This window comes from Canis lupus, chromosome 9 (assembly GCF_011100685.1).
Source record: "Canis lupus familiaris isolate Mischka breed German Shepherd chromosome 9, alternate assembly UU_Cfam_GSD_1.0, whole genome shotgun sequence".
Taxonomy (NCBI): Eukaryota; Metazoa; Chordata; class Mammalia; order Carnivora; family Canidae; genus Canis; species Canis lupus.
In genome coordinates, this window is record NC_049230.1 from 6,165,216 (window position 1) to 6,191,959 (window position 26,744).

The following is a 26,744-nucleotide window of genomic DNA, read 5'->3' on the forward strand; positions in this document are numbered from 1 at the left end:
GATCGAATTGAAGATAAATCCAAATTTAAAGGTAAGTCTTAGGAAAAACTGCCTGAAGATGTGGCAGCTGCTTTAACTTAGAAATTTGATCTGAAAACAAGACATAATTCTAAAACGCTCCCTTCCCGGAGGTTCTTCTAAGCGGCCTATTTGAATTGGAAGAAAAAGACGACTTGGAGTGGTTGGGAAAAACACTGTCACCCAGATAGTTTATTATATTGAGGTACAGATTAAGCAAAGGAAAAAAAAAAAATCCCGGTCTCTGAAGACAGCTATCCATAGGATGAACTTTAATGTAGTTTTGCACAAAATTCCACAGTTCTACCTACTATGTCTTGATGCATTTTCCAAATGTTTCACAGAGTTACACTGATTTGAGTGTTTCTAACATCAGTGCTGTGGTTATGATGTCTGAGAAAAGCATTCATGTCCATTTCCTGGGAGTAAAAAGAGGCCTAATATTTTCTGAAAAGTAAAATGAACATTCAAGGGGGTGCCTGGCTGACTCTGTCAGTAAAGCCTGCAGCTCTTTTTTTTTTTATTTTTTTTTATTTTTTAACATGTGACTCTTGATCACACTGGGTGTCGAGCTTACTTAAAAATCAAATATTGAGGCCCCTGGGTGGCAAAATGGGTTAAGTGTCAGACTCTTGATTTTGGTCAGGTCATAATTTCAGGATCGGAAGATCAAGCCCTACGTTGGGCTCTGCACTTAGCATGGAGCCTGCTTAAGATTCTCTCTCCCTCTTCCTCTGCCTCCCCTACCATGCTCAGTCTCTCCCTCTCTCTCTCCCCCCAAAAAAATAAAAATTAAAAATGATAATAATTAAATATTTTTAAAAATGAAAAGTAAACATTCAATAGCAAATCAGTTTTAAAAACTGAGGGCAGGGATCCCTGGGTGGCGCAGCGGTTTAGCGCCTGCCTTTGGCCTAGGGCGCGATCCTGGAGACCCGGGATCGAATCCCACATCGGGCTCCTGGTGCATGGAGCCTGCTTCTCCCTCTGCCTATGTCTCTGCCTCTCTCTCTCTCTCTCTCCCTGTGACTATCATAAATTAAAAAAAAAAAAAAAAAAAAATTTAAAAACTGAGGGCAGCCCCAGTGGCTCAGCGGTTTGGCGCCGCCTTCAGCCCAGGGTGGGATCCTGGAGACCAGGGATCAAGTCCCACATCGGGCTCCCTGCATGGAGCCTGCTTCTCCCTCTGCCTGTGTCTCTGCCTCTCTCTATGTCTCATGAATGAATAAATAAAATCTTAAAAAAAAAAAAAAACTGGTTACCGTATCTGCTCTGGCTATTCAAAATTCTCCCAGCAGCAGAAGTTAAAAGTCAGACTTAATAAGACATTGATAGAAATCATGCCTAATTTCCTTCAGAAAAAATTATTCTAGGGAGTAGGATGAGGAGAAAGAAAAAAATAATAGGATAAAAGACCAAAAAGAAAGACACCTTTCTCAAAGAGAGACCTGAGGGGGGAAAAAAAAAAAAAAACTATTTGAATGACAAAAGACCTTGGAGAATTTTAGTACTACAGTTTCTTCATATTTTAAGATTGCCATTTGAAAGGGTGCTTGGCTGGCTCTGTCGGTAGAGCATATGACTCTTGATCTTGAGGTTGTGAGTTCACCCTCATGTTGAGTATGGAGATTACTTAAAGATTAAAAAAACAAGTAAAAAGTCAACTCTCATTTGAAAATAACAGGCACTGAAATTGTCTGACGTAGAGCTAGATAATACTGGGGGAAAGTATTGGAAACATATTTTAGCCTAAGAGCAAAAAGTTATTCTATCTATGGATCTTTTTCTTCCTCCTAGCCCCTCTCAATGTGCTTCCAAGAATGAGGTTTAATTACATAGTTTACATATTCTCTTTTTCTTACATATAATCATAAATGAATACTTTTGGAAAAACAATCAATATACAAATCTTTATGTCTTCATCCTTCTCAGGCTCCTCCTTTCCTTATATTCCTTGGTTTAACTCCTAAATTCCTGTATCTAGACTGAAGAGTCTCATTTATGCAAGAGAAACTTCAACCTGAGATATATCAGAACCCAAGGAAGACAATAAAATATTTCTGGAATCAAAATCTCCTAAAACAAAACATACTTATTGTACAAAAGTCCCAACTAAAAATCATTTTCAGTCACTCCAAAGTCAAACTAAGAATCATTCTCAGGAACGCCTGGGTGGCGCAGCGGTTTTGTGCCTGCCTTTGGCCCAGGGCTCGATCCTGGAGACCCGGGATCGAATCCCACGTCGGGCTCCCGGTGCATGGAGCCTGCTTCTCCCTCTGCCTCTCTCTCTCTCTCTCTCTCTGTGACTATCATAAAAAAAAAAAAAAAAAAAAAAAAGCCTGGGGATCCCTGGGCGGCTCAGCGGTTTAGCGCCTGCCTTGGGCCTAGGGCGTGATCCTGGAGTCCCAGGATCCAGTCCTGCATCGGGCTGGGCTCCCTGCATGGAGCCTGCTTCTCCCTCTACCTATGTCTCTGTGTCTCTCATGGATAAATAAATAAAATCTTTATTAAAAATAAATAAATAAAAGCTTTTATTTAAGAAATCTCTACACCCAACGTGGGGCTCGAACTCACAACTCCTGAGATCAAGACTTGCATGCTCTGCTGACTGAGCCAGCCAGGCACCCAATAAAATCTTAAAAAAAAAAAAAAAAAATCAACCTCCACACTACTGGCATTTTGGACAGTAAAATTCTATGTTGTGAGGGCTGTCCTATGCGCTGCAAGAAGTTGAGCAAAATTCCTGGCTTCTACCCATTAGATGCTAATGATACCTCTCAACAATTGTGACAACTGCAAATGTCTCTAGATATCCCCAATGTTCCCTAGCGGACAAAATCACTGCTGCTAAGAATTGCTGGTATAGATCTTCAACCCTAGAGGAACAACTAAGTAAATATAATAGCTATGAAATTGTTCAGTTATTTGGAAGAACTATGAACAACATGGAAAAGTCTAAAGTTGGCAGCCCGGGGCATGATCCTGGAGGTCCGGGATCGAGTCCCACGTCAGGCTCCCTGCATAGGGCCTGCTTCTCCCTCTGCCTGTGTCTCTGCCTCTCTCTCTCTCTCTCTCTCTCTCTCTCTGTCTCATGAATAAATAAATAAAATCTTAAAAAAAAAAAAAGTCTAGGGATCCCTGGGTGGCACAGCGGTTTAGCGCCTGCCTTTGGCCGGGGGCGTGATCCTGGAGACCCGGGATCGAGTCCCACGTCGGGCTCCTGGTGCCTGGAGCCTGCTTCTCCCTCTGCCTAGGTCTCTGCCTCTCTCTCTCTCTCTCTCTCTCTCTGTGACTATCATAAAAAAATAAAAGCCAGCTTTAAAAAAAAAAAAGTCTAAAGATATTTTAATATGTTCACCTTTTTTGTCCCCATAATTGTACTTCTAGGAAGTATTCAAGAAGGACATTTTGAATAACGACCAAAAAAAAAAACAGGAAGTAGTCTGTCTCACAGTTACAAAAGGCTTATGAATTCATTAAAAGGTAATTGTAATTGTAGCAAAATTTTATAAAGATAAAAGTAAAATTGTGTAAAAAATAAAAGGTATCTATCAATATTTATGTAGAACAAAAGACTAGCAGAGAAGGGTGCCTGGTAGGCTCAGTGGGTAGAGCATATGACTCTTGGTCTCAGGGTCATGAGTATGAGCCCCACATTGTAGGAATTACTTAAAAATAAAATATTTTTTTAAAGATTTAATTTATTTATTTGAGAGAATAAAAGAGAATGAGCACGGGGGAGGAGGCAGAGGAAAATGGGAGAATCAAGGCTCCATCAGGCTGAGCAGGGACCCTGACATGTGTCTCAATCCTGAGGCCCTGGGATCATGACCTGAGCCAAAGGTAGACACTTAACTGACTCACCCAGGCACCCAAAAAACAAAATCTTAAAAAAAAAAAAAACTAGTGGAGTATTATTAACTAATCATCAAAAAAAGTCATCTCTTATAGGGAACTGTTGAATTACTATATTGTACACCTGAATCTAATATAACACCGTATGTTAACTACCTGGAATTAAAATTAAAATTAAAAAAAAAGAAAAAGTCATCATTTAGCATGTTTACCAGATGATTTTAAATTCCAAAGTAGACCAAAAAATTTTCTACAATTAGTATTTCTACAATCATGAAGATATTTACATGTGGATAAAGACCAAATTAAAATTGAGATAAGGAGCACCTGGGAGGCAAGTCAGTTAAGCACTAGACTCTTGATTTCGGTTCAGGTCATGATCTCTGAGTCCTGAGATAGGCCTTGTGGAGGGCTTGAACCCACAACCCCAAGATGAGTTCCATGCTCTACCGACTGAGTCAGCCCCTAAATTTTTGCTCTTTAATTTTTTTTTTTTTTTTTTTAATGGTAGTCACAGAGAGAGAGAGAGAGGCAGAGACACAAGCAGGCTCCATGCACCAGGAGCCTGACGTGGGACTCGATCCCGGGTCTCCAGGATCGCGCCCTGGGCCAAAGGCAGGCGCTAAACTGCTGCGCCACCCAAGGATCCCAATTTTTGCTCTTTAAAGATAATTCCCAGGGGCAGCTCGGTGGCTCAGCAGTTTAGCACTGCCTTCAGCCCAGGGCGTGATCCTGACCGGGTATCCAGCCCCACATCGGGCACCCTGGATGGAGCCTGCTTCTCACTCTGCCTGTGTCTCTGACTTTTTCTATGTTTTTCACGAATAAATAAAATCCTTAAAAATAAATAAAAATAGGGATCCCTGGGTGGCTCAGCGGTTTGGCACCTGCCTTTGGCCCAGAGTGCGATCCTGGAGTCCTGGGATCGAGTCCCCGCATCAGGCTCCCGGCATGGAGCCTGCTTCTCCCTCTGCCTTTGTCTCTGCCTCTCTCTATGTCTATCATGAATAAATAAATAAAATCTTTATTTAAAAAAATTTAATAAATAAATAAAAATAAAAATAATTCTCTGGGGCACTTGGGTGACTGTCAGTTGAGCATCTGACTCTTGACTTCAGCCCTGGTCTTGAGCTCAAGTTTCTAAAGTCAAGCCCCTCATTCGGCTCCACCCTGGGTGTGGACCCTACTTAAAAAAACAATTAAATAAAAAAAAATAAAAATTAGGGATTCCTGGGTGGCTCAGCGGTTTAGCACCTGCCTTCAACCCAGGGCGTGATCCTGGAATCCCGGGATTGAGTCCCACATCAGGCTCCCTGCATGGAGCCTGCCTCTCTCTCTGCCTGTGTCTCTGCTTCTCTCTCTGTGTGTGTCTCATCAATAAATAAATAACATCTTTAAAAAATTAAAAATTAAATTAAAAAAATAAAAATCCTTTCCTGATACATGTTTTAAATATGTACATATATACATATATTGATACATACATATGTACACATATACGAATAAGGTCTTGTTTGTGAAAATTTGCTTTATAGCCCCAATAATACCTGACCACAGAGGACTTCAAGTTGAGAAACAAAATCATAAATGTGACTAACTATTGGAGGAATAAAAGCTGCTCTAGCCTTGTGGCTCTTAAATTTCAGTGAGAGTCAGAATTACCTAGAGTGCTTGTTCAATCACTGACTTGTCCTCTCCATTACCAGAGCTGCTTTCTCAATAGGTCTAGGGTGGCACCCAGGTATTTGCACTTCTACTAAATTCACAAATATAGGTGATATTGTTGCCCAAGCAACCACCCTTTGAGAACCATTCTTTCAGCTCTCTTCTCTACCTCAGGGTGAGAGTGATCAATCACAAAAAGGAGCTGGAAGGGACGCCTGGTGGCTCAGTGGTTGACCTTTTGCCTTCGGCTTAGAGCATGGTCCCAGACCCAGGATCGAGTCCCACATCAGGCTCCCTGCATGGAGCCTGCTTCTCACTCTGCCTCTCTCTGTGTGTCTCTCATGAATAAATAGAGTCTTTTTTTTTTTTTTTAAAAAGGAGCTTGAAAAGTATAGGTATCACCTATATCTGGCACGACTGCAAAATACAAGCCTTGCTCGATTTGTTTCTGTTCATTTTATGAAATAGTCTCCAGTCACTGGGCCCTACTTGAATTCAGTAATGGACAGAGGAGGACTGGAATGTTAATGGAATTAGAAGAAATTGTCATTCCAGTGTAAAAATTGCATTCAGGAAACCCAATGTAGGCATTTTTAGTATTCTCATGACAAAATACTGTTACCATCACTATGTCAATAACCATGTATCGATCACTGGTTCTCAGGACTTTGTTACTTGCTGAGACTACAAAAGTGAATAGCAATGACAACTACCCTCAAAAAACTTACAGGGCCATCCTCTGAGTTATGTGTGTGCAATATGTATATTACTAGACAGTGATATATGATATTGTGAAGTGGGACAATATTTCCCTACAGTTATACCCCAGCTGACACATTTAAAGTGCAATATAGCAGGTTCTTGGCTTTGACTGTTGGCACTATCTTAAGTCCCATCTTTGCCGTGACGCAAAGATAGAAAGTTGGAAGTTTTCTATAATATCACCATTCTGCCTCCAGATTTCCTGTAGTATTTAGGCATTCAGTATTCAGTGTTCCTGCAGTGTTCACAGAGATAGCTCAAGTACTCAACTAACCTTTGTTAGAATGTGAAGGAAATTTGATGTTATAAACTACACGTTTTAGTTGTCAGTGCTATAAATTCAGTTATGTGTTTCTTAGGGTTTTTGGCAAAGACTTAAAGCTCTAAACAAGACTCTGTGATTCTTGTTTTCTTACCCCTTGTAGGAATATTGTTTTATCTTTGGCAGCTGGCCCTGAGGAGTACCTTCTGGCAGGTCCGCCCTACCCTTACTTACCCTCCTATACCAATTATTGATATTTAATTAGATTTCCTTTTTTTTTTAAGATTTTATTTATTTATTCATAGAGACACACAGAGAGAGAGAGAGAGAGAGGCAGAGGGAGAAGCAGGCTCCATGCTGAGAGCCCGACATGGGACTCCATCCAGGGTCTCCAGGATCATGCCCCGGGCTGCAGGCGGCGCTAAACCGCTGCGCCACTGGGGCTGCCCTAAATTAGATTTCTAGAGGAATGAGGCCTTTCTTGTCCAAGTTCCTACTTAACTCCTTTTTTTTTTTTTTTTAAAGATTTTATTTATTTTTGTGAGAGAGAGAGAATGAGCATGGGGAGAAGGAGGGGCGGGAAAGAAGCAGACTCCCCACTGAGCAGGGAGTCAGGCACGGGGCTTCATCCCAGGGCAGGGTGGGGGGAGTGGGAAGCTGGATCCCAGGACCTGAGCCAAAAGCAGATGCTTAACCAGCTGAGCCACCCAGGCACCCCCTACTCAACTCATAATGGTAAAAACGCTCACCACAGGATTCCTTTCTCACCACTTCTCTCATCCTTCAGGATCCAGGAAGGGCCCAAGGTGTTGTAGATAAAACTGCAAATGAGACAGACAGGTCTCTGCTTTCATGGAACTTTCATTCTGGTGAGAGACAGTCAAGCAAAAATTTAAGTCAAAACAACTGGTGCTCCTGGCACTATTCTACGATTTTTTTTCTGCTTGTTTTCTCTCTTCCTTCCATAGGGATCTATATGCAGTCCTACAGTAACTAAGCATTGGGTTCTGAGTTGGAAAGCCCAAGTTTGGGCTGCCTGGGTGGCTCAGTGGTTGAGCGTCTGTCTGCCTTTGACCCAGGGTGTGATTCCAGAGTTCTGGGGTCGAGTCCCACATCAGGATCTCTGCAAGGAGCCTGCCTATGTCTCTACCTTCTCTCTGTGTCTCTCATGAATGAATAAATAAAATCTTTAAAAAAAAAAAAAAAAAAAAAAAAGGAAAGCCGAGTTCAACAGGATTCTGGCTCTTCCTTTTTTTTTTTTTTTTTAAGATTTTATTTATTTATGAGAGACAGAGAGGTAGAGACACAGGCAGAGGGAGAAGCAGGCTCCATGCAGGGAGCCCGATGTGGGACTCGATCCCAGAACTCTGGAATCACGCCCTGAGCTGAAAGCAGATGCTTAACCACTGAATCACCCAGGCATCCCTGGCTCTTCGATTTCAAGCGGGGTGACCAAGTTGCCCAGACTTTCTTCTTTTTTCTTTAAAGATTTTACTTTTTTTTTAAGTTTATTTATTTATTTAAGATTTATTTATTTGAGGGCAGCCCCGGTGGCGCAGCGGTTTAGCGCCGCCTGCAGCCCGGGGCGTGATCCTGGAGTCCTGGGATCGAGTCCCACGTCAGGCTCCCTGCATGGAGCCTGCTTCTCCCTCTGCCTGTGTCTCTGCCTCTCTCTCTCTCTCTGCATCTCTATGAATAAATAAATAAAGACTTAAAAAATATATTAAAAAAAAAGATTTATTTATTTGAGAGAGAGAGAGAGACAGGCTCCATGCAGGAAGCCTGACATGGGATTCGATCCTGGGTCTCCAGGATCATGCCCTGGGCTGCAGGCGGCGCTAAACCGCTAAGCCACCCAGGGCTCCCCAAAGATTTTACTTATTTATTCATAAGAGACACACACAGAGAGGTAGAGGCAGGCAGAGAGAGAAGCTGGCTCCATGCAGAGAGCCTGATGTGGGACTCATCCAGGGTCTCCAGGATCACGCCCTGGGCCAAAGGTGGCGCTAAACTGCTGAGCCACCCAGGCTGCCCTTGCCCAACCTTTCTATGTCTCATTTTCTTCATCTGTAAAATAGGGACAATAATAGAGGTTTTGTGAGGGTCAAGGACTTAGCACTGAATCCCCAGGTAATAATCACTCAATGAACACCGACCATTGTTCTTTTCTGTATCTACTACCCCTTTTATTTTCTCACTCTAAAGCACTCTTTTCCAGAGCACAGCCACCCTCTTTCCCACCTCTATAAAAATGATGGAGGGAGAAACTTTATGTTGGAAAGTTTCTATCTTCTCACATTTCCCCCTGCTGGAAATTGGAAAGAGATTCTCACTATACAACTTTAGTAGATTCCCTAGGTTCAGTTCACAGAATTCCACTCTGCCATTGGAATATATATTGCTCACACATTTGAATATGCTTAACTACTTTTTAATAGGATCTCCTCCTTTGCCTGGAGGTGATTTTGTAATTTAGCATAATTTTGGAGAGGAAGGATATTGTAAGACACACCTGTCACCCAAATACTAATGACTAAACAACCATTTGATTTTTGGAGGCCCTCCTATATTAATAAGGGTAAGTTTAACATGATATATTCCATTTTGATGGTTTTCCCATCTTATTAGGCTAGGAGGATATGTAATGGCAACAGAAGACATAGGTTCAGGAGAGCAAGGATACCATTTTTCTTTCTCTATGGTACCTGGCACAGCATGTTCATTCCCTGGCATACAGAAGTTCAATCAACACTACTTGCCAGCTGTGTGGTATTGGGCAAGTTACTTAACTCCTCTGGCCTTCGGTAGCAAATAAATACTACACTTACTTGGAAGGGTTTGTGTAAGGAGAAAATGAGCTAATATTAATAAATCCCCACTCAGCGACTGCCGCCTGGCAGTTGGTTCTCTTCCCCTTTCACTTCTTGTGTATTTCCTACCCACCCCAACCTGATTATGTTATTTGAGTCAGGGACTTTGCCCAATGCTTAGCATAGGACCTTACACATAGTCATAGCTTCAGTTTACCTATTCATTGAATCTTTGAGTCCTACAGTGACAAAAGCTTAGAGTTGATGGAGAGCAGGCACATTCAGGAACCCCAAGTAATTGAATATGACTGAAGCAGAGACTTCCAGGAGGAAATGATGAGAAAGTGCTAGAATGGTTCGCCTGGATTAGCTCTCAAAGAGCTCTGTAGGTCTATTTAGAATTTTGGACTTTACCCTTTAAGGCAGAGGATTGCCACTGAACCTAGGAGTGGTAGAAACTTTTTCTTTTGTTTTTACTTTAGAATGGTTTGTGGTTCTCAGACCAGGGTGCAGCAGAATCACCAGGGAAGCTTGTTAAAAACGGGGGATTCCAGAGCCACACTGCCCAAGAATATGCATTTATTTTAATTTTGAGGAATATGTATTTAAACTGGTACCCTAGGGGTGTCCATCTGGCTCAGTTGGTAGAGTATGCAACTCTTCATCTCAAGGAGTTGAATTCAAGCCCCATGTTGGGAGTAGAGGTTGCTTAAAACAAAACAAACAAAAAAATGGTACCCCAGATGATTCTGATCCACTCAAATATACAGGCACAAGAGAGACATACCTTACAAAAACACCAACAAAACAGAAGGCTATTGCAGTAGACTTGGGGTAAGCTGACTTGAATTCAGGCTTCCCCCAATCAATCTGCCTTTGTTGGCTTGTCTTACATCTAGGTTCTTAAGCCTCCTCTTCCCCATGAAGGATCATCTGGAAGCCCAGCAAATGCAGACTAGCCCAGAAACCAGAGGCTGAAGAGAAGTAGCTAGATTTGGTAGGCGTTTAGAAGGTGGAAGAGACAAGACTCCGGCAGCCCGGGTGGCTCAGCAGTTTAGCACCGCCTTCAGCCCAGGGCATGATCCTGGAGACCTGGGATCGAGTCCCGCGATGGGCTCCGTGCATGGAGCCTGCTTTTCCCTCTGCCTGTGTCTCTGTTTCTGTGTCTCTCTCTCTCTGTCTCTCATGAATAAATAACATATTTTTAAAAAGAAGAGATAAGACTCAAAGATCCATTCCATGTGGAGGGGCAAGGATGAAGAATAGGGAGTCAGGATGTCCCCTGGCTCTCTGGCTTGGAGGAGCAACAGTTGTAATGGTGTGCCATTGGGTGAACCAAGAACTCAAAGGAGAAGGGCATGTCCCGGAGGGTGAAAGGAATTTTGGTTGGGATATGCTGAGTTTGAGGTGCCTCTGGGACATCCAAGTGGAGGTGTTCACAGGTCAGTTGGATTTGTGGGTTGGAAGCTACCGCAAGATCTAGTTTATAAATACATATTTGAGAATCATTAGCTATAGGTGTAGTAGAACGTGGGTAAAATCCTCCCAAGAGAGGATAAGAGAAAAGGATCTAAAGCAAAATGCAAGGAATATTTAAGGGAAAGACAGAGGAGGAAAAAAATTGCAAAGGGATCAAGGACACGCCCAAGTCAACAGCCCAAAGTCACAGGGAGGGAGTTGAGAGGAGAAGACTGGGAAGTACAATGGATTCAGCCCAGAAATCTGTGGTGACCTTGCAGAGAGCAGTTTTAGTGGAGCTCCGGGGACAGCACCAGATTGCAGTGGATTGAGGAGTGAGTGGGAGGTGAGGGAGTGGAGGCAGCTGGCATGGACAGTCTTTCAAGATGTTTGGCCAAGAATGGAGCGAGATATGGTGGTAACTTAAGAAGGAAATAGAATCGAGAGAGTCTTTTTCTCTGCTAAGGAGGAATTAAAGAAAGTGTAGGGACGGAGGAAATAATAAAACCTACCTAGAGGAGCGGGAGGAATCCACTGCACCGAAGTCAGGATTGTTCCTAAGACAGGAGGGACCTACTTCTATTTTTCTAACCCGACCGATTGGTTTGGAGCTCGACATCGGGTGGTTCTCTCTGACGGATCCTGTTTCCTCTTGGAGGTTGGGAGCCAGGCCATGAGTAAGGAGTTTGTAGGATGAACATTTTTTCCTCAGCTAGCAAAGTACGGGTTTACCAGCAAGACGCAAGTAGGGACCGCACTGAGGCAAGAGCCCGGTGGGAAGCGGGTTGAGGCTGAAGCTTTAAAATTCCAAGGATGAGAGGCTGAGTGAGTGTGATGTTCCTCCAACCGTGTGGAAAGCTGCATTTGGGCCACCAAACAAGAGGGGTTTTTCCCAGAACCTCATTCAGGGGCCTTGACTGAGGCCCCCCCTTCCTCCCCTAATCAATCTGCCTTCCCCGGCCGGAGTCTCACGTCTAGGCCTCAAGCCTCCTCGTCCCCACCTAGGACCAGCTGGAAGCCATTTTGATTAAGCTCCACCACAGAAGGAGGACAATACAGCCCCGCCCAGAGCCAGGCGCGCCCCCGCGGCGGGCCGGGTGCGCGTGTCCGCGCCTCTTCCCGCCGGCCTGGCGGGCGCCTGGCCCAGGCCGGGGCGGTGCGAGGCGGGGGGTGGGGGTGGTTATGTAAGCGTTGCGCGCTCCCGCGAGGCGGCAACCAATGGGAAGCCCCGGCGGCTCGTGCTCGCGCACGCAGGGTGGGGGGAGGGAGCGCACGACGTGCGCGCGCCCTCTCCCTCCTCCACCGCTGCCGCCTCCTTCTTCTGCCGCTCCTGGTGCTGCTTGTGTGCTCGTTCGGTGCGGACCTGGTACCTCTTTTGTGAAGCGGCAGCTGAGGAGACTCCGGCACTCGCCATGGCCGACGAAAAGCCCAAGGTGAGCTCGGCGCCGGCCTCCTCGGCTCGCCGCGCGGTCGGGGTCACGGCGCGGGCCGGGGTCCGGCCCGAGCCCGCCGCGGGCTCCCCGCGCCTTCCTGGGCCCCCCACGGGGCCGGCCGCGGCTCAGGCCCGGGCGCTCCGCGCCATTTTCCTCCCTCCCCTCTTCCTCCCTCCCGCGCCGGAGGAGGCCCCGCCGCCCTCCCCCGCCCCCGGCCGCCTCGGAGTGCGCGCCGGGCGCGAGTTGGGCGGGCGGATCGCGGACGCCCGCGGGCCCACCGGCCGCGAGCGGAGCTCCTCGGGCTCGGCCGGCCGGGCGCGCGTGCGGAGGGGCGTTAGGGCGCGCGGTGTCCCCACCCTCCGCGGACCCCGTGCGGGGCCGCGGCGGGTGTTGCCGCCTCCGCGGTGGCGGGGAGTTCCCTCCGCCCCGGGCTTCCCCCTCAGGGGTGGGGGCTGCGGGCATCTGGGGACCCCTGCCCCGGGCCGCGCTGGCCTGGCGAGGGCTCGGAGCGAATCAATGGGCTGCCGATGGGCTTCCCATTGGGCCATCGTGAGGGGCCGGGGGCTCGGGGCTTCCTGGGGGGTATTTCCCACTTTCACAGCCTGGGGGTCCCCAGGGGGCTGGGCAGGGGCTTTCCCCTGGGTGCCAGATCACCCCTAACCTGAGGAGACCATGCGGTTTCGAGAAGTTGGAGGCAGAGGTGCGAGCCGAGAGACTTCGTAGGGCTGAACTTTTTAACGCGGGTTTTGAGGCACCAGGAGGCTCTTCCCGTGAGGACTAGGGCTCACACTTCTTCCTGGCACACGGGACTTAAGTGGGGTTTGTTCTGTGACACCCCCTCCCCCCTTCCTTTCTGAAGTGACTTGCGGGGGCTACAGCATTCCATCCACCCTTGATTTTGGTGAACTGCAGGTTGGGTGGAAATCTACAGAGAAGACTTGGAAGAAAACTGCATTTGACCCATGACAACAAAGGGGAGGGGAGAATAAGAGCTCTTAACTGAAAATAAACAAAAGTGAGGCTGCTAATACAGGCGAACATGAATAGTGGTTCTAAGTTACTACGGCTGCTTCAGAGAGAATCGAAGGTTATTCCTCAATGTGTTCTGTGTGTGTGTGTGTGTGTTTTTTTTTTTTTTTTTTTTAATGTAGTTGAGATTTAAGTTCTTGAGCTGAGTTTGGTAACTTTTTAACAAAATAGTTGTAATGAGTTTTCAATGGCAGGTTCTACGTTTTTTATCTTTGCATTCTGTACTTAAAGCGCTTTATAAAGAGAAAGGATGCTTATTTTTAGTCTTTTTAGGAGAAATGACATTTTGAGGGATAAAATATGCCATTTTAGAAAATTGAGATGCAGGAGTGCCTTTAAGTGAATTGAGTGGGACCCATCTTTAAAAATCGATGGTTATCGCTGATGGAATAGCATGTAGGCTCCTTTTCGGTTTCTGTGACAGCTATTTAATATTGTTGCTCCAGGATTTTCATCTTTCAGATTGATTTCAGCGGCTGAAAACAGCTGTATACTCTTTTATCGTACAGAATGAGAAACCTGTTGATTTCTGAAGCAAGTTGAGCTGCTGCTACTTAAAAAGGTGTTTGTTTTTCACATTTTCCAAATTATACTTTTATTTTTCTTTCAACAGGAAGGAGTGAAGACTGAGAACAACGATCATATTAATTTGAAGGTGGCGGGGCAGGATGGTTCTGTGGTGCAGTTTAAGATTAAGAGGCATACACCACTTAGTAAACTAATGAAAGCCTATTGTGAACGACAGGTGAGGAACTGACATATGCACTTCCAATAAAATTTATGAAAAATAAAACTTTATTTTTTTGAGGATAGAAACTAAGCAGGCATATTGATTATCTTTGGTTGAATGAACACACCTTACTTGACATTTCAATTCTAGCATGCACTTGGTATGTTAATGCTTCATGAAAACCTTTAGGTGGTTTGGTTAATACTCTGTAAGATTCTAGTCCTATGCCAGAATACATCAAATTATAGTCACAACATGCAATTTGTCCCTGAGGGGATGTGATTTTACTTTTATAAGAAAATAAGAATGAACCTGATGAAAACTTCTTGTCAGGCTTTTTTTTTTCCTCTCCTCCTTCATCCCTTCTTTAATCCATTTAAAATTTGTGTCATGTCAATGTCAAAAGAACTTATTTTCTGCATTTAAACCAATTTGGAAATAAAATTGTGAGTTTAACAACATTGCAATATTCCTGAAACTTGTAAAATTGCAAAATTTTCTCAACTAATGGTATAGGTCAAGAACTTTAACCTCCTGAGTCTAGCAAAAACACTCCTATGTTATAACAACATTTACATTTTACTCAGAGATTAGTAAAGGGACAGCAAGAAGAGGAAGTAGAGGTGAATAGATAGATGCTGGGAGGTGAATGCAGAGTTTAAGACAAAGAGGCTTCCTTTTGTGAGATTGAGTCTGTAACCATATGGAGGCAACTTTGAAGATGACTCTTGCAAGTATAACAAAAACTGATACCTAGATCAGTTAATTCAACAATAACCTAGCAGAAGCTTTTTTTTTTTTTTTTTTTCTTTTTAATTCAACCCTGAATGTAAACATGAAAGTTGGGAAAGTCATTCTTTTAGACTAACAAGTTGTCTGCATTGCAAATTGTCCTAAAAGTAGGCTCAAAATAGAAACTATAGAAGTTGGGAGATTGAGCTGATAGTTGGAATTTCTCCATGAGCTCTAAGGGTGTTTGGAAGAAACAAAGATAAATTTATTTTTGAGATTAAGGGTTTATTTTATGCCTAATTTACTTAGAATAATGAGTTTAGGATTCTTATTTTCATATGTAAACTAATCTCACAATTCCTTAAAAGATACAATTTTCAGTGTACTCGTACTTGAAGAATTTTGGTGAAATCCCTTTAAACAACTGGTAAATATATGTACTTCCTAGTTGTGCTAATAGCATCTTCCATATTTGAACACTAGTGCCCCTTCAGGTTACAGGGGAATTTTAAAAGGTAATCCTCTTGTAGAACTTTTACATAGCACACCTTTTACAAAGTAAAAACTCACGGTTAGATTTAATGGTTTTCAACAAAGTTCTCTGCATATCTTTTCTCATTACTAAATTTTAGATTTTAAGTGGTCACATATATATATATTTTAAGATTTTTTTAAATTTATTTAGGAGAGGCAGAGACATAGAGGGAAAAGCTGGCTCCCTGTAGGGAGCCTAATGGGGGACTCGATCCTGGACCCTGGATCACGCCGTGGTCTGAACTCTCTCAACTGCTGAGCCACCCAGGCACCCTGGTCATGTATTTTTTAAAAGGTCCTATTTTTCAAAACTTAATATGGAAATCAAATGTAGAACAAAATTTTAAAAAATATTACATTGAATACCCATGTGCTTACCACCTAGATTGTTTTGTTTATTTATTTATTTATTTTTTAGCCACCTAGTTTAACCATTAACATTTTATTATACATATCTATTGATAACCTCTACTAATTCTAAGATGTTCATATATAAAACTTCTGTATTTCCTGTAGGGACCCCAGGGAACTTTTTACTTACCTGATGTTTACCAGATGCCTACCATGTGCATTACACTGTGCCAGAAAAACCAAAGACACAGTATATCTCATATTGCAGATTGTCCTTATAAGAGATTGTTCTATAAGATTGAGTTTAGTGGGTCAATCAAGAATTTGGGGGTTTTTGTAGCATGTTAAAATTTAGTGTATTACGTAAATAAAGTTTCTCTTTAATTTTTTCAGTTAAGTTGACTAAATTTGGGGCCACTCTTGATTTGGAATAGGGGAAAAAGAAGCATTGGTAATCCATAAAAAAAATAATTCTGCATATCACTTGGAATGCAAATATGATTTGAAGACCAGATTCAGGAAAAATTTGGAAAGATTAATTCCCATTTTCTTTTTAAATTGGGAATAACCTCAGAGTTCTGATTGAAGCAAGGTCCCTGTTTACTTTTCAAATGTTTGCTTCTCTCTAAGGAAAAGGGAGTTAAAGTGTTACCTAATTGGGCTGATCCTGCTTTTTAAGTGAGGGTATAGCTTTTCAGAAGTCAAAAACATTTATCCAGTCTAACTTGCATAGATAAAGGGTTTTGTTTTGTTTTTTGACATTAAGGATTCTTGACTAAGGATTTCCTATCAAGATTAATTGAATGATCATATTTACTTTCTAATGAACTCACTTGGTATTGGATCTTTGGAGGAGTTCCAGTAGATATATAATAGGCATTTCAAACAACATGCAAAAAAGATTCGATTCTACTAGAAATCTTTTTCTCTGGTGTCCTCACTCCATAAACAGTAGTATGTTACATCTAGTTGGGAGGTCAGAACATTAGGATCTGTATAATCTATCAACAAAATATGTTCTCTACTTGAACCAATGCTGTTTAAAACAGTAGCCATGGGATGCCTGGTTGGTTCAGCAGTTGAGCATCTGAGTTGAGGGTCTGGCTTTGGCTCAGGGCATGATCACCAGATCCAGGATTGGGTCCCACATCAGGTTCCCTGTGAGAAGCCTGCTTCTCCCTCTGCCTGTGTCTCTGCCTCTCTCTCTTCCGTCTCTTGTGAATAAATAAATAAATCTTAAAAAAAATAAAACAGTAGCCATATATGACTGTTTACCTCCTGAAACATGGCTAGTCCAAAGTAATACGTGCTATTAAGAGTACAATATATGCTAGATTTTGAAAATTCATAGTGGGAAAAGGGGCAGCCCAGGTGGCTTAGCGGTTTAGCACCGCCTTTGGCCCAGCGTGTGATCCTGGATACCTGGGATCGAGTCCCACGTCCAGCTCCCTGCATGGAGCCTGCTTCTCCCTCTGCCTGTATCTCTGCCTCTCTCTCTCCCTGTGTTTCTTATGAATAAATAAAATCTTTTAAAAAAAAATTCATAGTGGGAAAAGTAAAATGTCTCAATTTTTCAAACATCAATTTTTAAAACAATAGGATTTTGAATATATTGATTTAAAACATTAAAATTTTACCTGCTTTAAAAAAATTTTTTAAGAATTTTACTTATACATGAGAAACAGAAAAGCAGAGACACAGGCAGAGGGAGAAGCAAGCTCCCCATGGGGAGCCCAATGCGGGTCTTAATCCCAGGACCCTGGGATCACAACCTTAGCAGAAGGCAGATGCTCAGCCACTGAGCCACCCAGGTGTCCCTTTAACCTGCTTTTAATGTGGCAGTGAGAAAATTAAAAATTACATGTGTGGCTCACATATTTCTTTTGGATAGTGCTAAGCCATCAATGATTTGATTCCATTCTTGCTCGGTTACTAACTTTAGAGACTTTTCTGATTAATTCAGAGTCCCTCTGCTCCCATCACTCAGTCCTCTCACTTTTTTTTTTTTTTTGTATTGCTGTCTCCACGAGCATAGGGCCTATTTCTGTCGAGCGTAGACCAGTATGTGACATACATACGATGTTTCAGTAAATGCTTATAAAGTGATAGAGAACATTCAAACTGCCTTCAGAGGTTGGCTTGTAAGGTTTCTATTCGTGTGTAGAATTGAGTTTACTCACTTTGTCAGCCATATAGCTTTTGACTGAAGGCATATGATTCCATTATAGTGTACATTTACTATAACAGATTATTTCTTGGAATGTTAGATAGCTTCAGAGAGCACAGATTGATTTATTGGTTTAGTCCACTTCATTTTTGTGAAATGAAGAAATGGGGATCCAAAGAGCAAACCTCGCACAGCTCTTTTGTGGCACAGCTCAAGCAAAGTTTAGAGATTTACTCAGAAGTGGAACCTAATACTGGTTTAATGTAGATTCATTGTTTGAATTTACATAATTTATGGAATCTGAGAGGCAAGTTTCCTGAATTTTAGACTTTTGATCTGTAGCAAAAGAAATGCTCTTATTGACAAGGAAAAGCCTGTCAACAGGTAGTAATAAAAGAATAAGATACTTGTTTTTGGTCCTGTGTTTTTTTCCCCTTTTGAATGACCATGCCATTGACCTTAGGACCTTACTAGGGGGCATAGTAGAGAAAGAGCCCAGCCTATGGCTTAGTATTTTGTTAAAGCAATGAGTCTTAATGGAGTGTTAGTAAGTATGTAATTAGTAGCTAATGGCTTGGCATTTAATTCTTGGTTGCTTTGCATAATCACAAATTTGGATGTCATGAGGAATGGATTGAGATTGTGGATGTCCCCTATCTGGTCTGAGAATTGCTTGTATTCCTCAAGACAAGGCTAATCTGAAAGTGGTATGTGTCACAGACTAGAGTTTTAAAGGGACGTAATATGATCTTCATGTTAGAGATAGTTTTAAAGACAGACTTAATGAATCCTTGTTAAATAATGGAATACAGGTGTCATAGAACTGTTTATTGAGCACATTTTCCAATATTCTAGTCCTAGAAACTGAGTTTCATTTTAAGTTTAAGCAGGGATTTGTGTAACAATAATTATAGTTTGTGATTGGTACAGGAGTGATTTTTTTTTGGTAGGATGCTTCCTAAAATGCTGTTTTTCCAGTTAATATATTTACAGCATGTCTCCAAAGATACTTTATTTTCCTATCTTGTCTTCATTTGGCTGCAGTTAAGAGCTTTGCTGCATTGCTCCTTTCCCTTTCTCCCCACCCCTGCGTCAGGTAGGTAATGATTAGTAAAACTTTGGAATCTGGCTTTTTAAAAACATATTAAAAGATTTTATTTGGGGCGGTAGAGCACAGAGGGAGAGGGAGAAGCAGACTTCACTGAGCAGAGAGCTCAATGTGGGGCTGGACCCCAAGACCCTGAGATCATGATGGATGAGACGACACTTGACTGACGGAGCCACCTAGGTGCCCCTGGAATCTGTTTTGCAGAAGGGGCATGATTAGGCTCATTTATCTCCTTGAATGCATATAAAAATTTCTAGAGGCTAAACTCCATAATGTAATTTTAAAATTACCTTTTTTTGTAATAAAGCTGCTCCTCAACTTAGTAGCTTTAGATTTATTTATTTTTTTTATTTATTTTTTTTAGATTTATTTTTTTTTAAATGAAACATAAGTTAGATGCTGCTTTTCATGTATTTTATTCCATTAGTGACATCCATGAGTGCCAACTGTGTGCAAGGATTGCAGTATAACCAATACAGTCTTAGTTTCTTGTCCCTCCTGGAGCCTACTTTTTTAGTGAGAGGTTGACATATAATCATTGCTGATCAGGGTACATACTAAGAAGAAATATAAATAAAAAAGCAGGTGGTTCTTTTGAGGTATTCCACAGTTTCAAGCTTATGCACTTACGAGTGGGTTTTAGGATGGTTATGGTGGAAATGTTGAATGCCTGGGGGTTAAAAAAGGAAATGTTGACTGCCCAAGAGTAAGAACTTGTTGAATTCCTGTGGTGTGCCTAGCATTTTGCTGGGTTGAAACATAGGTTATTCTTGCTTGGTGATAGGAATTGTTTGAGTATAAATGAAAGTTAAGTAGCTTTAAGGTAAAATTTATTATTTTTTTAAGGATTTTATTTACTCATGAGAGACACAGAGGCAGAGAGAGAAGCAGGCTCCATGCAGGGAGCCCAATGTGGGACTCTGGACTCCAGGATCACGCCCTGGGCTGAATGCAGATGCTTAACCACTGAGCCACCCAGGCGTCCCAAGGCAAAATTTTTAATCATTACATTTATTTAGGTGACTTCAGTTTGCATTATTAAGGGCGGGTTTTTTTTTCACCCCTTTTGGAGAGTTCTTAATATGCATGGAAGAATACTGTGCATATCTGTTACTTTAAATTTCAGTGTCGGGCAACCTGGGTGGCTCAGTGGTTTAGCGCCACTTTTAACCCAGGGTCTGATCCTGGAGACCCGGGATCGAGTCCCATGTCAGGCTCCCTGCATGGAGCCTGCTTCTCCCTCTCCCTGCATGGAGCCTGCATGGAGCCTGTGTCTCTGCTTCTCCCTCTCTCTCTCTCTCTTTCTCTCTCTCCCTCTGTGGGTGTCTCATGAATAAATAAATAAAATCTTAAAAAAAAAAAAAAATAAATAAATAAATTTCAGTGTCTTTCTAACTCCTTTAAAGGCAGTTTGACTCAAGGTATGGTCTGTTTAAGCTTGGAGTAGCTGGTTTCAAAGCAATACAGCTGTTTTTAAAACTTTTTTTAAAAAGATTTGTTTGAGAGTGCGAGTTAGAAAAAAAAAAAAAAAAGAGAGAGAGTGCGAGTTAGGGGAGGGGCAAAGGGAGAGAATCCTAAGCAGGCTCCATGCCCAGCACAGAACCTGACATAGGGCTTGATCTCAGGACCCTGAAATCATGACTTGAGCCAAAATCAAGAGTTGGCCGCTTAACCAGCTGAGCCACCTGGACAGCCATAAAAAATCCTTTTTTTTTTTTAATAAAAGATTTTTCCAAAGAAGATCAAACCTAGATTGAAGAAAGTGAAAATCATCCTAAATCTTTTTATCCACATAGCAATGTTAACAAGTTGATCGTTTATTTAGATTTCTCTTATTTGTGGCTAAACATGCATATTGTTTTTGTTCTTACTGTTTCATTGCATTCTTACTGCTTTTAAACTCTCTTGTAGGGTTTGTCAATGAGGCAGATCAGATTCCGATTTGATGGGCAGCCAATCAATGAAACAGACACACCTGCACAGGTAAAAATCTCTATATACTAACTAGAAGAGTCAGTGTTTTTTTTAATTTGTTCAACAGCCTTGTTTATTAATTTGTGGACTTTCAAACATTGGAATAATAGTTTTTTGTTTTTATCAGAGTTCAGAACTCAAAGAAAATGAGTTAGTATTTCTTCAGGAAATGTCAAATTTTAAATATCCAGTTATCATTTTGTGAATCTGACAGGTCACTTGGTTAATTTAATCAATTCTTGTTGCCAGCATTATTTGGGGAAAATAATTGAGAATGCTGTTTTTGTCGCCGCAGCTCCTGATCATACTCCAGGTTCCCCCACAGGTGATCGGCTGGCTGTTGATCCTCACCAATTTGATTTCCCATGCTGAATTCTCTTACCTGTCTTTGTGAACCAAAGGAATCTTGGGGCTCTGATGGGAAGTCTCTTGATTGTTTAGCTTGATTAGTAGGGTTCTTTTTTTTTTTTTTTTAATATTTTATTTATTTATTCATGAGAGACACAGGCAGGGGGAGGAGAAGCAGGCTCCATGCAGGAGCCCGACGTGGGACTCGATCCCGGAACTCTGGGATCACGTCCTGAGCGGAAGGCGGACACTCAACCACTGAGCCACCCAGGCATCCCATAAGTGGCTTCTTAAAGTCTTCTGCCAAAGATGACGCTGATCCCTTAACCTCTTTACACATCACTTTAGTTCTTTCACTTTGTAAGGGATCAGCTGGACAGTCTTCTATGGCAGAAGCTCTTTGTTTCTTTTTACCCTCTCAGGTTGCACTTAAGACTTCTAGTTGGGGGAAAAATATTTTGATAGAAATGTCAATTGTAGCCCTTCTACTTTTGAATTTGTTTTTTTTTGTTTTTTTTTTTTCAGTCCGTAAAAACTAGAAAGTGATAAATATGATGAGTAAAGCAGCCCATCCTGTTTGGGTTTTTGTTGATAATCTCAAAAATTTGAAATATCTGAGTTGTCCTTCAGGAAAGAATATTTTGAAGTAATTTGTGGTGAGTCTCTAAGAAGCAGTTATCTTAGGTAGCCACAAGGAGGAGCTGAATTCTCTTGGTGAAAAACTCCTGTCCTTTGAAGGCATTTCAAGTTTTCACTATAAAATGTAACATCCCGGGGGTTTTATTTTAGTAGATAGGCTGAAGACATGTTTTGATGGTTTAAAAAAGAATAAAAACGTATTATGCTAAACTTGGATGTTTAGAATGTATTTTCTGTCTTGATACTCTCACCCACCACCAAACCCAGGTTCTTGTCTCTACAAAGCTGGCTGCAAATATTAAACTATAGGTTTGTTCAGAACTGCATCATAAAATCTTCATATTAAATGTGGAATTGAATTCCTTTTAGCATTTGAAATTGAATTCACTGTAGAATGAAATTGATTCATTTTAGAATTCTCACAGTATTTATTAAATAGCAGAATTATGATAAATTAGAACATCTTAATGACCATTTTTAATAGTAATATAATTATGTGCCCACCATTCCGTTAAATACTCTCTTCGACTCATTTAATTCTCATAACTGAATGCTATTTCATTTTACAAAAGAGGGAATTGAGACTTAGTCATTAACATTTTAATGCCACAGTCCTACTTTTAGTGTATTTGAACTTTGTTAGAAATGATTCCCTTTCTTGTCTTTAGGTACCCAGGGTTCTTGTTTCTTTTTTTCCCCCACAAATTACCAGTTTTGGAACATATTTTTTCGAGACTAATTATCAGCATAACAAACTGTTACAAAGGTTATTTATTTGACAGTGCTGCTGTATATACCAAGATCTTTCTACTCTGGTAGAAAGAATGGTCGGTTTTTGTTTAATATGTAGGGAGTGAGCCTTACAAACTTAGTTTGTGAATAGAAGTTTAAAACTGAAAGTAGGGGGCACCTGGGTAGCTCAGCAGTTGAGCATCTGCCTTCAGCCCCGGGCGTGATCCTGGGGTCCCAGGATCAAGTCCCACATCGGGCTCCCTGCATGGAGCCTGCTTCTCCCTCTGCCTGTGTCTCTGCCTCTCTCTCCTGTCTCTCATGAATAAATAAAATCTTTAAAAATAATAATAAATAAAAAATAAAAATAAAATTGAAAGTAGTTTTTAGGAGGTCTTTCCTTGTGCATACCCCTTCCCTTCCCTTACTGCACAGAGCTAACTGCTATGCTTTGTGCCCATGCCAGGATGCATTCATGCTATATGTGTGCACACACACACTTTTAAAAACACAAACATAGTCATACTATAACCACTTTTGCTGTCTAAGTGGGGTGTTTTGTTTTGTTTTTAGGGGTTTTTTAGATTTTATTTATTTATTTAGAGAGCATGAGGGAAGGGAAGAGGAGGAGAGTGAGGAGAGGAGAGCATCCTAAGCAGATTCTGTGCTGAGCTGGGACCCTGACTCTGGGCTGGAGATTGTGACCTGAGCCAAAATCAAGTCAAATGCCCAACTAACTGAACCACCCAGGTGCCCCACTACCTAGTTTTGTTTTTAGCCTAATATAGCTTAGGGATGGTTCCGTTTCTGCACATATAAATGTGTGGTATTTCCTCTAAGAGTGTACCACACTTCTTTGAGTTTTTATTATTATTTAGGTTATTTCCAGTCTTTTGCTCATCTAAACAACACCGCGGTCAATCCTTTACACATATCATTCTTATTCCCATTTACTTACTTATTCCGTTTTTATTTTATATCATTTATTTTTGTCATGGTATATTTTATCATTTAATATTTTTGTTTTCAATAATTAAAAGTGAGGTGATGTAACTCACGTACATATTCAGGTTTTTCACTTAAAAACTAAGTTTTTTACGGATGCCTGGGTGGCTCTGTGGTTAAACGTCTGCCTTCTGGCTCAGGGTGTGATCCTGGAGTCCCAGGATCAAGTCCCACTTTGGGCTCCCTGCATGGAACCTGCTTATCCTTCTGTGTCTCTGCCTCTGTGTCTCTCATGAATAAATAAACAGAAATCTTAAAAAAAAAAAAAAGGAAAAAGAAAAACTAAGTTTTTTTATAGTCCTTATATAATTAAGACCAAGTGAAAAGTTCATTTAAACCTAAGACTGGGGCAGCTCAGGTGACTCGGCAGTTTAGTGCCGCCTTTGGCCTAGTGCCTGATCCTGGTGACCTGGGATCGGGTCCTGCATCGGGCTCCCTGCATGGAGCCTGCTTCTCTCTCTGTCTTTCATGAATGAATAAATAAATAAAACCTTTTAAAAATAAAAATTAAATTAAATAAACCTAAGACTGATGCTACATTAAGCTATAGGATGTCTGCAACAACGAACACTGGAATTGGGTGGAACTTGTGCAGTTTCAGGGTACTTAAAGTCCAAGAGTTACAATCTTCAGAGCTGATAATCAGTGTCCTTCCATTTGTTTTTCTTCTCTTGTATGCTAGTTGGAAATGGAGGATGAAGATACAATTGATGTGTTCCAGCAGCAGACAGGAGGTGTCTACTAAAAAGGGAACCTGCTACTTTACTCCAGAACTCTGTTCCTCCAGACCAAGAAGACATTCTCAAATAGAAAGCCGTAATTTGGTTCCACCACATCCTGACTACTACAGTATAGTTTTCTCTATTCTTTCATTTTCCCCTTCCCCATTCCTTTATTGTACATAAAGTAACTGTGTATGTGCACAAGCATATTGCATTTTTTTTTTTTAACTAAATGGCCAATGGTATGTTTTGATCGACATCAAATGGAGATGGGATGGGGGAAAATACTGCTTCTGTGAAAATACCCCCTCTCTCCATTAGTGGCATGCTCAGTCAGCTCTTATCTTTATATTCCAGTAAGTTATTTTGCTCTCACTGTTTAACAAAAAAAAAAGAACAACATAAAAATCCTTGCATACCTTGTTCGATTGGAGAATTTTAATGTTTTTCATTTATCATTGTAAAACCAAGGACAATTTTATAACTTTTTTGTACGTAGCTGTTACATGTAGGGCAATCTGTCTTTAAGTAGGGATAAATTACTCTAAAAGAAATGAATCCTAGATAGTTTTCCCTTCAAGTCAAGCGTCTTGTTGTTTAAATAAACTTCTTGTTTAAAATGAGCTGTTTTCTTTATTCTGAAGAATATTGAGGAGAAAGTTGAAGCTTAGGAAAAAAACATGAATTGAGTAGGCCTGTTAGAAGTAACATTTCAAGGAAGAAGTAAAGCTACACTGCATTCCTGACAGACGATGCAAAACAAAGAATAACAAAGTTTATAAATGACTAGCAACTAATGTTTCAGCCTCTTTGTTTAAAAAGCTTAGGCAGTTCAAGATAATGCAACCTTACTAGCAGGAAAAAAAAAAAAAATTAGGTCATAATGTTGTGGATTTATTCCCAAATAATTTCTGTAACCAGTACCTGGCAGGTTGGATTACTACATGCAGCTAGGAGAAAGTTCTGAGTTTGCTAACTCTGCTGATAAATCACTTAACCATTCTAGCCCCCACTTTGATGAATAAATTATTCCCTAACCCAGAATAGAGTCTTTGTTCCATGTAAAGGACAAAATATTTATCTACATCTATCCATTGCTTATCAGACTTAAATATGCAGGGCATCACGGTTTTTAAATACAGTTGTATGGGGAAGGGTAACAGCCATAGAACGAGTAAACATAATAGAGCTGAAACTGGGACTGGAGAATAGGTCTGATACCTGTTAATTCAGTTTTTCCATATTGGTACTCAAGAAACTGAATTTCCACCCTTCGTATTCACCAGTGTGGCCTTTTGGCATCAGGTCCCCAAGTCCTGTCATGACTTGTCAATTAGTTCACTCTACCACTGTTGCAACATAGGTTTTCTTTACATCCCCCGTTTTTATGGTGAGAGTTTCCCCAGGCAGCAGGTGATACGTAGGGTGGGCTTTTTTTTTTTTTTTTTTTTTTTTTAATGTGGGGCTTGGACTCATGAGCCCAAGATAGAGTTGCATGCTTTTCTGACAGTCAACCAGGCGCCCCTGTTCCATAGTTTTTTCATTCTGTATATATGAGTTAATCTTGAGCCAACAACTTTTATTTTCCTGTGTGTAAAATGTTACCAACCTACTTTTACAATTTATATTGTGCATCTGTGTGGGAACCCTGCCCCCAAGAATTCTTAGGTAAGTGCCTGTCTTGATTTGTTGTACTAGGTACTGTTAAGTGGTAGAATTTGATGGTGCCCTAAAAATTAAAAATTAGGATTATAATTCAAGCCAGAGAACTTTATTATGTAAAGGGTCTTGAAGTGGGCCTTATTTAAGTAGGAATTTACTAACATGTCATGTCTGAGTTTTTGCCATGTTGGGAGGAATATCTAAACAGAAACCTGATACAATTTCTTTTTTTTTTTTTTTTTTCAATTTCTTTTAAGATTTTAGTTACTCATTTGAGAGAGTGAGCAAAAGAGTACAGGAGCAGGGGAAGAGGGAAAGGGAGAAGCAGTTTCCCCACTGAGCAGGGAGCCTGATGAGGTGGCTCGATCCCAGGACCCCTGGGATCCCAGGACCTGAGCTGAAGGCAGATGTTTAACCGACTGAGCCACCAGGTGCCCTGAAAGACAAATTTTCTATGCAAAATTTATAGAACTTTTTAAAAAATTTCTAATCTGTATATATAATATGGGGCTTGAACTCATGACCCCAATATTGAGTTGCCCCCTCTCTCTAGGGAGCCAGCCAGGCATTCCTAAGGAGCACTTTTTTTTTTTTTTTTAATTTATGTACGGTAGTCAGAGAGAGAGAGAGAGGCAGAGACATAGGCAGAGGGAGAAGCAGGCTCCATGCACCGGGAGCCCAACGTGGGATTCGATCCCAGGTCTCCAGGATCGTGCCCTGAGCCAAAGGCAGGCGCTAAACCACTGCGCCA

The 26,744-nt window shown here is 41.5% G+C and overlaps 2 protein-coding genes across 2 annotated transcripts in view; one reads left to right on the top strand and one right to left on the bottom strand.

Annotated features, from left to right (window-relative positions):
* The window catches only part of NUP85 (nucleoporin 85), a 46,654-nt gene extending 34,794 nt beyond the window's left edge, over positions 1-11,860 (bottom strand). The window contains exons 1-2 of the mRNA XM_038546622.1: positions 11,343-11,860; positions 7,312-7,428 (exon numbers count right to left, since the gene is read on the bottom strand). The gene's annotated coding sequence lies outside the window, so the exon portion shown is untranslated. The remainder of the gene's footprint in view (positions 1-7,311; positions 7,429-11,342) is intronic.
* A 243-nt stretch (positions 11,861-12,103) lies between these two features.
* Positions 12,104-24,946, top strand: SUMO2 (small ubiquitin like modifier 2). The gene is made up of 4 exons (NM_001252289.1): positions 12,104-12,263; positions 13,906-14,037; positions 20,826-20,897; positions 24,292-24,946. Exons 1-4 carry the CDS (start codon positions 12,243-12,245, stop codon positions 24,352-24,354), a joined length of 288 nt encoding a protein of 95 aa, NP_001239218.1. The 5' UTR covers positions 12,104-12,242; the 3' UTR covers positions 24,355-24,946.
* The last annotated feature ends 1,798 nt before the right edge of the window (positions 24,947-26,744 follow it).